We start from the raw sequence: 13,701 nt of genomic DNA, 5'->3' as shown, positions 1-13,701 counted from the left end.
CCCAACTGCAGGAAACCCAAAGCTGAAAATTGCACATTACCCGGTAAATAATACACTGAGTCAGAAGCGTTATCAACACCTGCTTTAGGAAGCCTGGCAGGCTCCAGGGTTGGTTCACTGCCCGCTTGACCACAGCCCCCCTTGAATGGGATGCACCAAATCCAAGCACAAACTCTTGGACAACACCTGGCATGGGCACTGCGTTGAGCAGGACAAGCCAGCAGGCCAGGGTGGCACTGGGCAACATCACCGAGCACAACCTACCTGCAGGGCTCACCAGGTGTGACCCCATGGGACACCCCATGGCCTGTTTGGGGGGTTCACTGAAAAAGCCCAGTAGTGCTGGGTGCATGGATGGTCACAGGCCTTTGGGAGACCATGAGCAGCCTCGTGACAAAGCACATGAAGGTGTCACCCCCACAGGGGTGAGTTGATGGGGTAGAGCTTTCCTTAACCAAGATCTACAAAAGCCCCTAGCCCAAGGCAACCATCCCTGAGCCTCCAAGGCAGCAAGGCAGGTCCTTCCTCAATCTCTTACCCTCCATCTCCACTTCTTCCCTCCACGAAACACCTGTCCTAGACCCAAAGCATCCTCATCTCACCTCTGCAAGCCCAAGGAGACAAGCCAGCAGGCAGAGCTGACTTAGACCTCCCCAAACCCTGCAGGACACGAGGGCTGGGAAGATGTCACATGCACCCTCAAACCATCCGGGTCAGCAGTTTCTCCGGTCTGGGAAGCAGCTCAGACCCCGCATTCAGCTCAGAAAAAACCTGGGAACTTCTGGTAGACACCAAAATTGTTTTGTCCCCACAGAAATAGCTGGAGTGGCCCATCAGCAGAGCCAGGCAATGCAGACATGGCTGCAGATCCCAGTGGGATCAGGCACAAGGAGGGCAGACACCAGCAGACCCTGGCATGAAAAGGCAGGTGACAACCCAGTAGGAATCTTGTGTCCCAGGCAGAGTAGGGCTGTAACTCTTAGGTGCTTTGTGTCTTCTGCTCAGTGTTAGCCCAGTCACTGCTGGGAAAGCCAAGCTGAGACCTGGCCTTGACGGCCAGCACCTCCAAAAAACACCTTCTATAGTCCATCTACCCCAGATCCTTCTGCTCTGTCCCTGAGCATAGCCTGAAGGGCTGCAAAAGCACTGAAGGTCCCAGACATCACCTGTTCCAGGAAAGTGCCTCCCTGCAGGACTGGTCAGCAGGGAGAAAGGCCATAAGAGCAAGGCAAGGAGCCAGCAGCCAGCCCAGGGTGCTCCTGGTGCAAGTTCAGCTACTTTGGTGCACAAGGCAGCACCCGCCACGGACCCGATCCCCTGATGCATGTGGGGCAATATGGGAACACAGTCAGGACCAGTGCTCCTGGCTTAAAGTACCTCTAGAGCATCAAGACCATACCTCAGCCTACCCTCTTGTCCCAAATATCTCTGCACCCTCTTCTGTCCTCACAGCCTCACGCTGCACCAGCCTCCCCCATCCCAACAACCTTCGGGACAGCTGCTTTGCGTAAACAAGAGCCCTGCAAAACAATGCTGGATTGAATTGGGGACCTTTTGAATGGTCTCTGCAACAGCCAAAGCCTCTGGGACCAGGAGATGGGAGGAACGATGGGATGAGAAGCTTTGGGAACACAGAGCCCTTCATCTCTGGAGAGCAGTAGTACACAAGGCACACTGGGCATGCTGTGGCTAATTCAGAGAGGGGAAAAGTTTGTGCCCTGTTGTCTGAAGCAGAGCAATCACCAGCTTGAACATCACGGGAGCCCTCTTCCTGGCTGTTTGTGTCACCAAAGCAAGTTCTGCTTCACCCAGCCCTTCCAGGAAGATGCTTGCCTTTTCTTTCTTTCCCCTCCTTCCCAGATGCAGGCATACATGGGCATCACCAGTGCCTCAGCTCTCCCTGCACTGGCAGTGAAGGGGTGCTACCATTCTGAGCACCCCACGCTCTCCCCCATGCCACGTGCTCCTAGCTCCTACTGCAGCGAGTGGGGGCTGCCTGCTGCTCACCCCCCACGGTGCCTGGCTCTGACGTGGCTCTCCCGCCCCCAGCCAGGCCCACGGGATGGGGATGGAGCGGATGCTGCCATGGGCTGGTAGGACAGCCCAGTAGGAAAGGACGGGGCTTCTCCTCTTGTCCATGGAGGGTGCAAGATGCTTCCCCTTGACCTACAAGTGACACTGCAAAATCCCACATCCCGCATGTGTGCTCCCCAGTGACCCACCTCCTCCTGGGTTTCTCTGAGTTCATCTCACCTTGTTGAAGGCAGCTACCACCTACACAGATAAATCCTGCAAATGTACCCACCAAGGGTATTTTACCACGAGAACCCCCGTCCTCTCCTGGTGAGGCTGGGTAAGAAAGCAAGTCTTTATATACCAGGGACACATCCCTACCTCGAGGGAGCCCAGAGGTGACAAACGAAGGCCACCGCCGCCTGCCTGGCAGCATCTCTGCAGTGCCATAGCAACAGCTGAGAAGTAGGGAGGCCCAGATGGCAAACTCCTCCGTCTGTCCTTCCCCACGCGCCATGCCAGCGCACGCAGGCGCTGCCCACGCTGCCAGAAGGGTAACTCCCCGGCCCGCCCCTGGCACGCGGCGCCCGCCGTCATCCCAACACGCGGCGGCACAGGCGAGCCCAGCTGCCAGCCAGACCCCTGCGGTGCCATGGATGGAGACCCAGAGTGGAAAACACCCTGGTTGCTCGGGACATGAGGGCAGAAGGGGTTTTGCACTGCAGACCCCCAGAACCAAAGTTCTCCCTGCGCATCTGGTCTTTTTAGGGAGGTCTTGCAAGGGATGGAGCCCTGCACCACAGGGGTGTGGCTGGGTTAGGGGAAGCTTGAGCATCTCTACAGGTCACACCTGGCCGGGGGCACAGCTAAGGCTACCCAGCTGCCTGAGGAAAAGCAGTGCCATGAACACACCCAGCCCCATGGTGGGTCCTCTCCCCAAATCGGGGGGGAAGTCCAGCAACATGACTCCAAACTGGAACCAACTCAGCCAGGGTCCAAGCTGGCCCCAGCGCTAGACAGAACCCTTGGCAGCCCTCACAGGGATGTCTGTGTGCAGAGCTGCATCCCCAGGGATGCGATCTGAAATTGGATATGTTTCTGGGCAGGCTGGGAAAGGGCAGAGGAACATCAGCCAACCCAGCCTCCTCCATGTCAGGGTAGGAACCTCCTGCCCTTCCTCTGCTTCACTATTAACCTGGCACTGCCTGGATTTGTATGAAGGTTGTGTGCCAACATTCCCCCCCCAGCCCAGCCAGGGCAGAAGCCACCCAATCCTGACTGCAGCTGCTCTGCTCTCACCAAAAGGAGGATGGGTGGGAAACCAGAAGCAGCAGCAATTGGAGTGAAGGCTATTCATTTGAGAGCTACAATGGGAGGCTTGATGATGGGGTATCACACTATAGGCACCCACAGGGCTGGCCTGCCCTGCCTCCCTCTGTGGGCAGTGCCACAGGCTGGGTGTCCCCCTCGTGCCATCCTTGCCTCAGGGGTCTCATCAGCCACTGAGGTGTGAAATAACTCAAAGCTCTTGCTGGCTTGGCCCCCAGTGCTGGGGGGACTGGCCTGGCTGGCCTGCAATGGAGGGGGGCCTCTGCCCTGGCTCAAGGGCGTAAGGTGGATAAGCCCTCCAATCTGGCTGACACTGCTTTCCTTTCTCCAAGGCCTCCAAATGGGCCCTGGCAGCCTTTCATCAGCACCACCCAAGCTCTGATTGCAAAACTGAGCTTGTCTTTCAGACGCGAATAAGGCCCTGCTTCGCCCCAGGGTGGCTTCACCACACCACATCCCATCTACCTTTTCACCAGCAGCAGGATGAAGCAGAGACCACCACTTTCCCCAGGGCCTGCAAGGAGGACCTGGCTGGAGCATCGCACCCCCCAGCCACAGGGACAGAGCTAAGCCTCCCTTACTGACCCCCAAGCCCAGTGGGAGAAGGTGTTTTTGCCCACTCACTGCCCACAAACGAGGCAAGCTGCCTAAAGAAACCAGGCCCCCAGTGAGCGTGGCGAGCAGGGGGAAGCACTGTTTGGTGCCCAGCTGAATCAGACCTGCACTCCAAGAGTGACTCAGTGATGACCAGGCTGGGCTTCGATGCGCCCCTCGCCCCAGCACCCCTGATGCAGGGGCTGGCAAGGAGGGGCCTGACATCAGCCTGGAAGGGTGCAGGACCTGACGCCTCCCATGCAAAAACATGAATGTGGGTTCAACCCTGGCTCCCAGCAGTGGCTCCTTTTTCCAGGAAATGGCCCCACCACACAAACTATTCCTCTGCTCCTGTAAGTATCCCCTATGAACCACTGCTGCCTTCCCAGTAAGCACAAAACCCTGGGGAAAGTTTTCACCCATGCTCAGCCTCAGCCCCTTCCAGCATTTTGGGGTTCACCCCAGTCCTGTGCGCCTCAGCCCCCCAAACCCAAGGAGGGAGGCACAGGGCCAGCAGCGATGCAGAGGGTGAGGGAACGTGCTTTGCTCAGTGTGGAGCAGAGATGCATACAAATTCCAGCGAAAACTGGCACCTTCTCCTCCTTCCTCAAGTTAAGAAAAGCTCCTCTCCAAAAAAATACCCAACATCTCTGTTTCTAGAGTTGTCCGTTTCTGGGGTTTTTTACCCTCTCCTTTTTACAGACTGCTTATCAGCATTTTTCAATTTCAAAGCAGTAAAGACGTTTTCTGGGCACAAAGGGCTCACATAATACTACCTCTCACAGCAGTTCAGATGTATGTGCATCTGACAACGCACGCTCGCTCACGCTGGTGGGCTTCCAAATCCTTCACAGCCTTTACTGCTGCTCCCCGCCCCGCAAAGGGTTAAAACCAAACCACAACAAACAGCAAGCACAGGGAAAAAACACGAGTTTCTCTGATTTCCCAAGCATCATCCATATCCCTCTGGCATTGCACAGAAAACACTCCAGTACCGAGATGCAGGATAAATATAGGGCAATTGGGAAGGGAGCACTGCATGAGTTTCCCCGTTTAGTTTCCCCATTCCGGCTGGGTTTGCAGAGGTTTGCTAGCAAGGTGAAGGGAGAGCTGGGAGTTCAGGGTCAGTGGTACCTGCTGAAAACCTGCTTGAGCATCGCATAAACCTGTAAGCAAGTGGGGAAAGCGGCTCCCGTCATCTTTACCCAGCAAAGGTGACAAGCAGAGCTGCGAAAAAGGCACTGCAATTACTCCATGGCTCTGCTGCAACTGCACTGTGACCAAATAAAACAGCCTCAGGAACAGACCCAGCAAAGCCCTCTCCCTCTATGCAACTGTGCCATCGAGGTGGAAAATAAATAAATAAATAAATAACCCTCCATTACTCATTTCAAACCTTGCTGCATTTAACTGCCAGAATAAAGGATTCCACCTCTTCCCTGCTCAACTCCCACTGGCAACTTGCTCTGGGGGCTACATTTCCCTAAATGCTCACATTTCAATTAGCATTAGAATAATGAAATGGCTCAGAGTTCATCTCGCTCAAAAATGTACTGGAAAATAAAGAGCAGAGATTGGAAGCGATGAGGATTATTTTTTTTTTCCACACACACACACACAGCATGATGGATTCAGGAGAAGGAAATATATTCCTTTCTCGACTCCACGTTGATGAGATTAACATAGGCTTTGCTAACTGCCTCTCCAAACAAGGATAATGCAACTTCAAGTTGATTTTCCAGATAAACAAGCATGCAAACAAACGCAAAGTGCTCAACTAAAAATATCTCCTTGCTCCGATGCTTCTCTCCACCGTCACCACCCCGAGACGAAAACATGCAAATCCTATCGCAGCACCACGGCGAGTTACAAAATTATAACAATGCGAGTTAAATAAACTACTTAAGGGACATCTCACTGTCCTGTTTATTTTTTTTCCCCTCCCCTTAAAAAGGCGAAACCGCAGATGCCCAGATACACTCAGCCAGGGCAGGGCAGGCAGCATTTTCTGTTGTGGAGATGCAAAAAAAAATACGATATTCTAACCGGATCCAAAGTCTCGAAAAAGAACAAGCGGCTCAGAACTTGCTTTTCTTGCCCAATTTGGGTAAATATGTGGTTGTATGTGGCTGTGGCGTCCCCCCTCCCCTTGCAGGAGCAGTTAAAGGAAGCAGCAGCTTTAGCATCTTCGCCTGCTGCTCTCTCTCCTGCTAAGGAATCGGATCTCATTGACTTTACTCCTCTTAAGCCTCGGCCAAACTGTTGCTGGGCTTTTTAATTTTTGTGAGGGGGGATGGGGTAAGGGGGAAAGGCGGATCTGCGTCCTCCGCACGGCCAGCCGGGCTGAGCTCCGCCAGGCAGCGCGGCAGTGCCGAGGGCACCTGAGCCCTGCACAGCCCGGCCAGCCCGCACCGGGAGGGGACGGCGCCCCGGGGGCACCCCACTTACATGGAAGTGATGTTCCTTGAGATGTCCGTGATATTGATGCTCGTGTTGCCATTGCTGCTGCCTGAATCCTGCCCTTCCAAGAGAGGGAAGAGGTTCCCATCATCCGGCTTCTTGCAATTGATGTCTGTCTTGCTGCAAAGACAATTAGCAGGGCAAGCCAGCACCGAAAGCAGATAGTCTCCCCAAATGCTCCAGAGCAAAAATACCCTCCAGAAAGTGCACTTGGTAGGGCAAAGAGAGACATCCATCTCCGATTGCTGCTTCTAAAAAAGAGGAGGAGGAGGAAAGGGGGGATGGAGGGAGGGGAAGGGGGGGAAAGGGGGGAAGGAAACAAAGACAGAGGGAGAAAAGAAAAAAAAAAAAAAAAACCACACACAACAAAACCTCAAGCGATCAGATGCAAAAATCCTCCAGCAGATGAAATCATGCTGGCAGCTGGCTCGGAGAGGCTGTAATTCCCGCTAGGGCAGCGGCAGCGGGCGGGGATGCATGCTGGCCCGGCCGCCCTGCGCCCGCCGCCCGCCGCTCCCCGCCAGCCGCTCCGGAGGATTGCAACGGGAGGCTGGGGAGGCAGCCGGGGAAATAAATAAATAACGAAAACGGTGAGAAAGTCACCAAGTCCCACCTACTGGGCAGAATTAAAATTGACACACCTGCAAAAAAAACACACAGAGGGAGAGGAGGGGGCGACCTCCCCTTCCCATCGCTTCCCTCCCCCGGCCTGGCCAGCCCTGCCGCGGCGGGCACAAAAAGCAGGGGAGGAGGAGAAGGAAGGATTGCAAAGCTAGCCGGGCTCTGCAATAAAAAGGATTCCCCACCCCCCTCCCTCGCCGCTAAAATCAACCTAGGGGAGGGGGGAGAGAGAGGGGAAAAACCCACCCCGGCGCTGCTGGAGCCCCAGCTCAGCCCCGCCAGCAGAGGAAAAGTTGCAGCTGGGGTTAAATTTGTGCTGGGGAGGGAGAGCAGAGGGGCTCTGGCTCGGCTCCTGCTTTCTCAGGCTCTTTCGTCTTTTGGAGGAGGACGATGCTGTCTTTCGCTTGGTTGTGGGGTGGGTTCACAGCCCCCACCCCCCGCCTGCAATCCGGACACAAGGGTGGAGAGGAAAGAAAGATTAAACTGAAGTGGAAGAGAATGAAAGCCAGTGTGGATTACAGCAATTTAATTTTTTTTTTTCTTTAGACGATCCTAACGAGAGGCAGATCAGACGGCTGGGTGGGAGAAGAGACTGGAGAGCACCCAGGAAGGACTTTCTAGAAAAGACACACACGCACCCCCCACCACTCCCCCCCCCCAAAATGCAACGGAGACTGCCAGGAAGTGCAAGCAGGAGCACCCAGGGTCGCGGCTCCCGTCCTCCTTCCCCTGGCTTCCCCCTTCCCTCCTGCAGCAGATTCTGCAATCAGACATGCAAAAAAAAAAAAAAAAATCCTGAAAGAGGAAGACTGAAGTGTTGAAAAGGCTGAGCTCAGAGCGCCGAAATGGCATCAGGAGAGCAGTGAGTGCGAGCTGAACAGCAGAGCGAATTAAGATGCATGGTGCATTTTTGGCAAGCACAAACCCAAGCAGATCAGAGCTCTGCTTAATTTGCTCTGCTTTTCTACAGCGCTTTTCTGCATGCTTCCCCCCCACCCCCACCCCCCAATAGTTTCATCTCTGCTCCTCCACACGGAGACACTGTGATAAAGGGATGGTGCTGCAGGCAGGATCATGGGTGAAGGGAGGAATTACAGGTGTAGGACTCCAAATATTTCAAGGGTCTGCTTCTGCCAGGCACAGGGCTTTGCATGGGGAGAAGGGACAGAGGGATCTCTGCACAGGCTGAACCAACACCTCCAGGCTCTGCTGTGCACTCCAAATCATCCTAGTCCAGAAGGGACAACAGGATTTGGGGGTAAAAAGGAGGGGGGGGGGGGGGGGGTGGCACAGGAAAAAAAAAAAAAAAGGCAGCTGCAGGGAGGATTTGCAAGCACAATTCATGCACCCATACACCTCAGTGGGGAGCAGGCTGCCCACGGCCAATGCTCGCAAGAGCCCATCCCAGCAGAGCACAAGCAGGGCTCACGCTTGGGTAACTCCTCACCCATTGCCGCACAGCCTCGGCACAGGGCCTGGGGACAGCAGTGATGTGCGAGGGGCTGCACATACCGGGGCATCAGTCCTGATCCCGTGGGAAGCTTCCAGGGCACCAGGTAGTTTTGCTAGGGCTCCTCCTGCCAGGACTCCCTAGGGGAAGCAGGGGCACTTGCCTGGTGAATAAATACCGAGGTGGGAGGACTGGCTTCTCCCTGAGCCCCACCTGCTTGCAAATTACTGAAGTGGAACACCTGGATCTAAAGAGGTCACAAGTGCCTGGCACTGCAAGGAAGAGGAGCATGGCAGGGAGGGGGGGGTCCCCACCCCCATAAGAAGTAGGTTCTGTCTTCAGGCATCTGTATGGAGACTGTGTCTGGGAAGGCACCACAGAGGAAAACACCCAGGCATATTTTTTATTCCCTGCCTCAGCTTCCCCAAAGACATCAGAGCGATGCCATTCCCGTGGCTCAGCACTGCAACCAGACTGGAGAAGACAGTGATGGAGTGCACCATGTCACATGCCCCTGCTGGTGGGGGACGCTGGGCACCCCACAATGCCCAGCCAGCATGTGAGTTCATCCCTCAGCAGTGCAGGGGACATCACACTACCTGCAAAACCAGTGCATGGGCAAGACCAGGGCTTCCTTATACTGGAACTGGTGCAAGATCACAGCCTCCTCATGGCACTTGACATCAATAACATCATTGCCTGCAAAACTGGTGTGAGGCCATCAGCCTTGCCCTGGCATGTCACCACGGGGCTGGTCACAGGGTGGGGACACGTTCAGGGGGCACACACCTGCATTGTGGACCCACCACAGTCCCACAGCAAGGCAAGGCTCTCCTCTGGGGAGATCGGTGTCGGGACCTGGGGAAGCCACTGTCACCTGGAGGTGCCAGGGCAGCACCGCTTGGCATGGGCATGAGCACTCTCATGACTACTCACCCAGGTGGTAGCCTGCCCTGTGTCCCTCTGTGTCCCAGGGCACGGGTCCACCCCTGGCCTGGAGCAAAGCACAACTGCTAAGGAAGCATGAACCCATCCAGAGAGGCTTTTGGATCCTTCTCTGCAAGCTGAGCCACTCCCATGCTTTGCAGCCCCCTTGCAAGGACGAGATTTAACCTGCAGAAAGTTGGGGAGATCTCAGGTCGGCTGTCCTGGGTGTGAGGGGTGCAGGAGCCCACTCGTCTCACAACATGCACATCCCACTCTGCCACCCAGTGCCAGGCTGGCCCCACTTCAGCAGCTGATGAGGAGGTTTTATGCCAAGCCACGGCTTCCTCTGCTGCTAAGAGATAAAGCCGCCACTCGCAGAGGAAACGTGGCCAGGCAAAGCGGGGGAATGGGAGGAGCGGGAGCATCCAGCTGGGTGCCCAGAGGGCAGGCGGAAGGTAGGCAGGAAGAGAAAGAAACGAGGGCGCTGTTCATCCTCCCCAGTGCAGGCTGCCAGGGGGATTGGCGAGTTCGCTGGCAGAAGAGACTGCAGCGACAGCAAAGTCCCTGCCACAGAGAGCGGATGGGCCACCAGCCTTCACCCAGCACCACACCTGCGCGGCTCCTGGTCCTCCTTCCCCTGCTGGCACCCACCACCCCTCACCGGTCCACAGACAAACAGAAGATGATGCTCAGTGAGGGCACGTCCAGACCCAAAAGGGAATGGGAGTATTTGGGAGTTGCAGATGGTGGGAATGCACCCTCCCTGCCTCCATCCCTCACTTCTGTCCCCGTGGAAGAGGGAGGCAGGAGCAGGGCATGAGTGATGGGGCTGTCAGAGTGCAGAGATGGTATCTCAAGCAGAGGCCTTGCCGTTATTGCTCTGAGGGATGCTGGCAAATTGCTCTTTCAAGAAGCATCTCCATGAAGGATGGAATCAGTGCCTCCTGCGAGAACTCTGCCCCACAGGGGTTCAGGGGCTGGCTTCTCTCTGGCCTTCAAGAGCCTCCAGAAATTCCATGGAATGCACTTGGCTGAGATCAAACACCAGTTCCCCTGCAGAGAGGTCTCCATCTCCCCTATCCCAGCTGCCCTTTGCATGGGCACACAAGTTGCTACCGAAACACCCAGCCCAGAAGAGGGAGCAGGCCTGGGAGGTGCCCGTGAGGCTCCTGGCCACGAACAGAGGTGAAGGCAGCTGTTCTGTTGGCATTTCTGCTCTTCCCACCCACACGGCTGCCTTTAGTATCATGCTCTAGGGCTGCCTATCCCTTGGGGACAATCTACCCTGCTGCCACTCTGCTTCCCAGGTAAAGGCTCCCCAAAGCACTGCTTGTCTCCTGGGGCCAGCAAACATCATAGCCCTTCGGGGCATGACCAGAAAGAGATCTGTGGTCCGATATCTGCTCAGTCATCATAAGCTCCTACGTCCACTCCTGCCTCTGATCTTCGTATCGATCTGGCAGGCCCGCGTTAAGGCATGCACCGCCCTGCTCCCTATTACCAGAACAGCACTCGCTGTTCGCTGAAAATGATGAGCTGACATTTTTCTAGCCCCCCTCTTGTCCAGAAGGATCTGAAAATCTGCCTACAGCAGGGCCACTTTGCGCACCTCTGAAACACAGCCAGCCCCAGGGTGGGCAGAGCTGCTGCTTGGCAGCATGCAGCAGTGCCAGACAGCAGCGCAGGGCGTGAGTTCTGATGGGAGAGGCACAGAGAAAGGTTTCATCCCTTGTGTTGGGAATTTGGCTGTAGGTTCGCATGCCCCTTCGCAGAGATACCCCAAGAAGGGGAATTTTGGAGAGGATTCAGCTTGCAGGGTCAGTGCTCGGGAGCTGCTGCCAGCTTTTGGGGCGAGGGATGGTCACGGATGGTTTGGGGGCACAGTATCCCCCACAGCATCACTGGCACAGGCTGCAGGAGGAAACTATCAGCCCCTGCAGAGCCAAAAGGCATTTGCCTCTTGCCTGAGCCATGCAGACACACGAGCATCAGAAGTGTTGCTCCCTGAAGCAGAGCTCCTTGTTCCTGTCACCCTGGGAAGAGCTTGGAAGCAGCTTTTGATCTGATGTCCATATCGCTTCTCAAGTGCTTGGCAGGAGGAGCCCCTGTGCAGCAGGGAAGGTCACATCCTGCACACAGGTCAGCCTGGCCCCAGGAACCTGCAGTGAGAGGGGCAGGGGGAGGTGCGTGGGGCAATCATATTTGGGCAGCAGTAGCTGCGTGATGAAGGGTGAAGGTCTCAGCTGGGGGAGGTGGCTGGAGAGCAGCTGGTGGGAGGAGACTCTAACCTCGGCTTTTTTTCCCCATGCTGTGGGCATGTGGGGACAAGGGCAGGATGACGCTGTTCCAGCAGATGCCCTGTTCATAAACTCTCCGAGGCTGTTAAGAAAATGTAACGAAAAGCATCTAATCAGGAACTGTTTGCTCAAATAAACAGAAGCAAAAAATTCAGGAGAAAGCATATTCAAGTGAGGTCTAAAGAAACATCCCTGTCACAAAGATAACAAATAATGCTGTGCTTGCATTCATCGCTAGGACCTGAACCAGTCTCCCACCTAGGCAGCTCCTGAATTAATGTGTCTAGCCAGGGAAAAGGTCTGGTCATGGCTGTAATATCCAAGAGATCCAAGAGATGGTCTAGGGAGGATGCCTGCAATAATAATAGTATAGAAAGACTGCAAGGAAGGTCTTGGAAATCCCAAGGAATAGGAAGGAGGAAAATGTGGAGCAGATTATAGCCGCTGTCAAGAAATCAAGGCAGCTCTTTGATCTGCCAGCGATGCTCTGTGCAGAGCTGGTCCGTCTCTCACTGAGAGGAAAAAGGAGCAATTCTGAGACCTGGGTGGGGAAGCTCTAACAGGGGTGAGACTGCAAAGTCTGAGGGCAGCTGCTGGGAAAGGAGCTGGGGAGGGGGCTGCCAAGGAGTCCCAGGAGGCACTCAAGATGGCCATGCTGCAGGCAGATAACAGGAATTATAGTCCCAGCATTGTTCCTCTGATGCCCTGCCATCTGCACATCTCTCAGGGCGTTTTACATGCACAAAGCTGCTTGGCTGTGGGCACAAGTCAGGAAATTCCCAAAGTGAATGGTCAGGCTGCAGAGTCACGGACACAACCTTTACCAGGGCAAAGGAGTGGAAGTCTCCATCATGTTCTCCCATGATTTTCCCCAAACCAAGCCTGTGCTTTCAAAAAGCTCACATTCCTAATTCAGTCTCTGAATGTGCAGGTGGAGCATATAGGACTTCAGAGGGGTCAGAGAGGGCCTGGAATGTCCCACAATGCAGGACCTCAGCGTAAGAAAAATTCACAATGAACCAACACCCACACACACACCCCCCAAAAAAAACTTAGCTTATTTTCAACCATGCTTTTAAGAACAAAAGCAAGAGTGACGTCCATGCCAAGCCCTGTTTTCCTGCATTGCAGTGCACCATCCAAGTGTCCCTGTGCTCCGGCTGGGCACCTGCACCCATGGCAGCATCCCTCCCCGCTGTGTGGCTCGCAGAAGCTCAGACTGCCGCTGGGATGCTGGGGAGGAAATTGTGCAAAAGGAAAAGTGGCTGTGACACACACCTCATCAGAGAGGTAACAACACTTACCTTGGGCCCCTACCAAGGCTCCAGGTTGATTCACAACTCACTGGTGAATTAATTCCTCTTCGCCCTGAGCTCTTCCCTGCACACGTGCACAGAAACATGCTCCGCAAACCCTGGTCACCCTGTTGAGGAAATTAAATTGCTTTAGAAAAAGTTCCCCAGCCTGTTTATGCCTCCAAATCTTTCACTGATCTTCCTTCCAGGGGTGGGGGGCTCTGTTGACTTTGGGGAGAGGTGCCAAAGCAGGGTTAAGCAGGGAAGAAACTAATGTAACCAACTCTTTGTAAAATGATTTACCAAAATCTTTTTGTAGGGTGTTGCTCTCCCAAATAAATCCGATGAAGTTGCTATTATCTACAGCAGGGTAGGGAAGGCAGCTCCTACCTGGGTGTCAGGGCTCTGATGTTGGAAGGACATATAGCCCCATTTCAGCATCATCTGCAACTAATGTGCTTCCCAAGTGCCAGGGGGATGAGGGACTTGCATCCCCCACAGCTGACTGGGGAGATGGCTGTGGCCCTAAAAGGACATAGTTTCAAAAATCTCTGCTACCTCTTTCGTCCCAAGGCTGAGTTGAGTCAGCAGCTGTTTGAAAGGGTTTCCTGGTCCATCAGGGGAATTACTTAAGACATCTCCCCACCCCATGATGGGTGTGAGACAGCTGGTCCCACCCGCAACCCACCATGCGTGGAGAAGTGGCCATACCAAA

The 13,701-nt window shown here is 54.8% G+C and overlaps 1 protein-coding gene across 5 annotated transcripts in view; it reads right to left on the bottom strand.

Moving 5' to 3' along the window:
• NTRK3 (neurotrophic receptor tyrosine kinase 3) overlaps positions 1-13,031 on the bottom strand; it is a 223,671-nt gene extending 210,640 nt beyond the window's left edge. For 3 of the 5 annotated variants that reach the window (XM_080396199.1, XM_080396200.1, XM_080396203.1), the window contains exon 1: positions 6,385-7,012. In XM_080396199.1, coding sequence (XP_080252325.1) covers positions 6,385-6,632 — 248 coding nt within the window. In that variant the 5' untranslated portion in view covers positions 6,633-7,012. Of the gene's footprint in view, positions 1-6,384; positions 7,013-7,263; positions 7,587-12,995 lie in introns of those variants that run through there. The other 2 variants (XM_080396202.1, XM_080396201.1) reach the window with 2 other exon arrangements.
• Between the last annotated feature and the right edge of the window lie 670 nt (positions 13,032-13,701).

This window comes from Falco punctatus (assembly GCF_963210335.1).
Source record: "Falco punctatus genome assembly, chromosome: 7".
Taxonomy (NCBI): domain Eukaryota; kingdom Metazoa; phylum Chordata; class Aves; order Falconiformes; family Falconidae; genus Falco; species Falco punctatus.
This window is presented reverse-complemented; position numbering and strand designations above follow the sequence as displayed.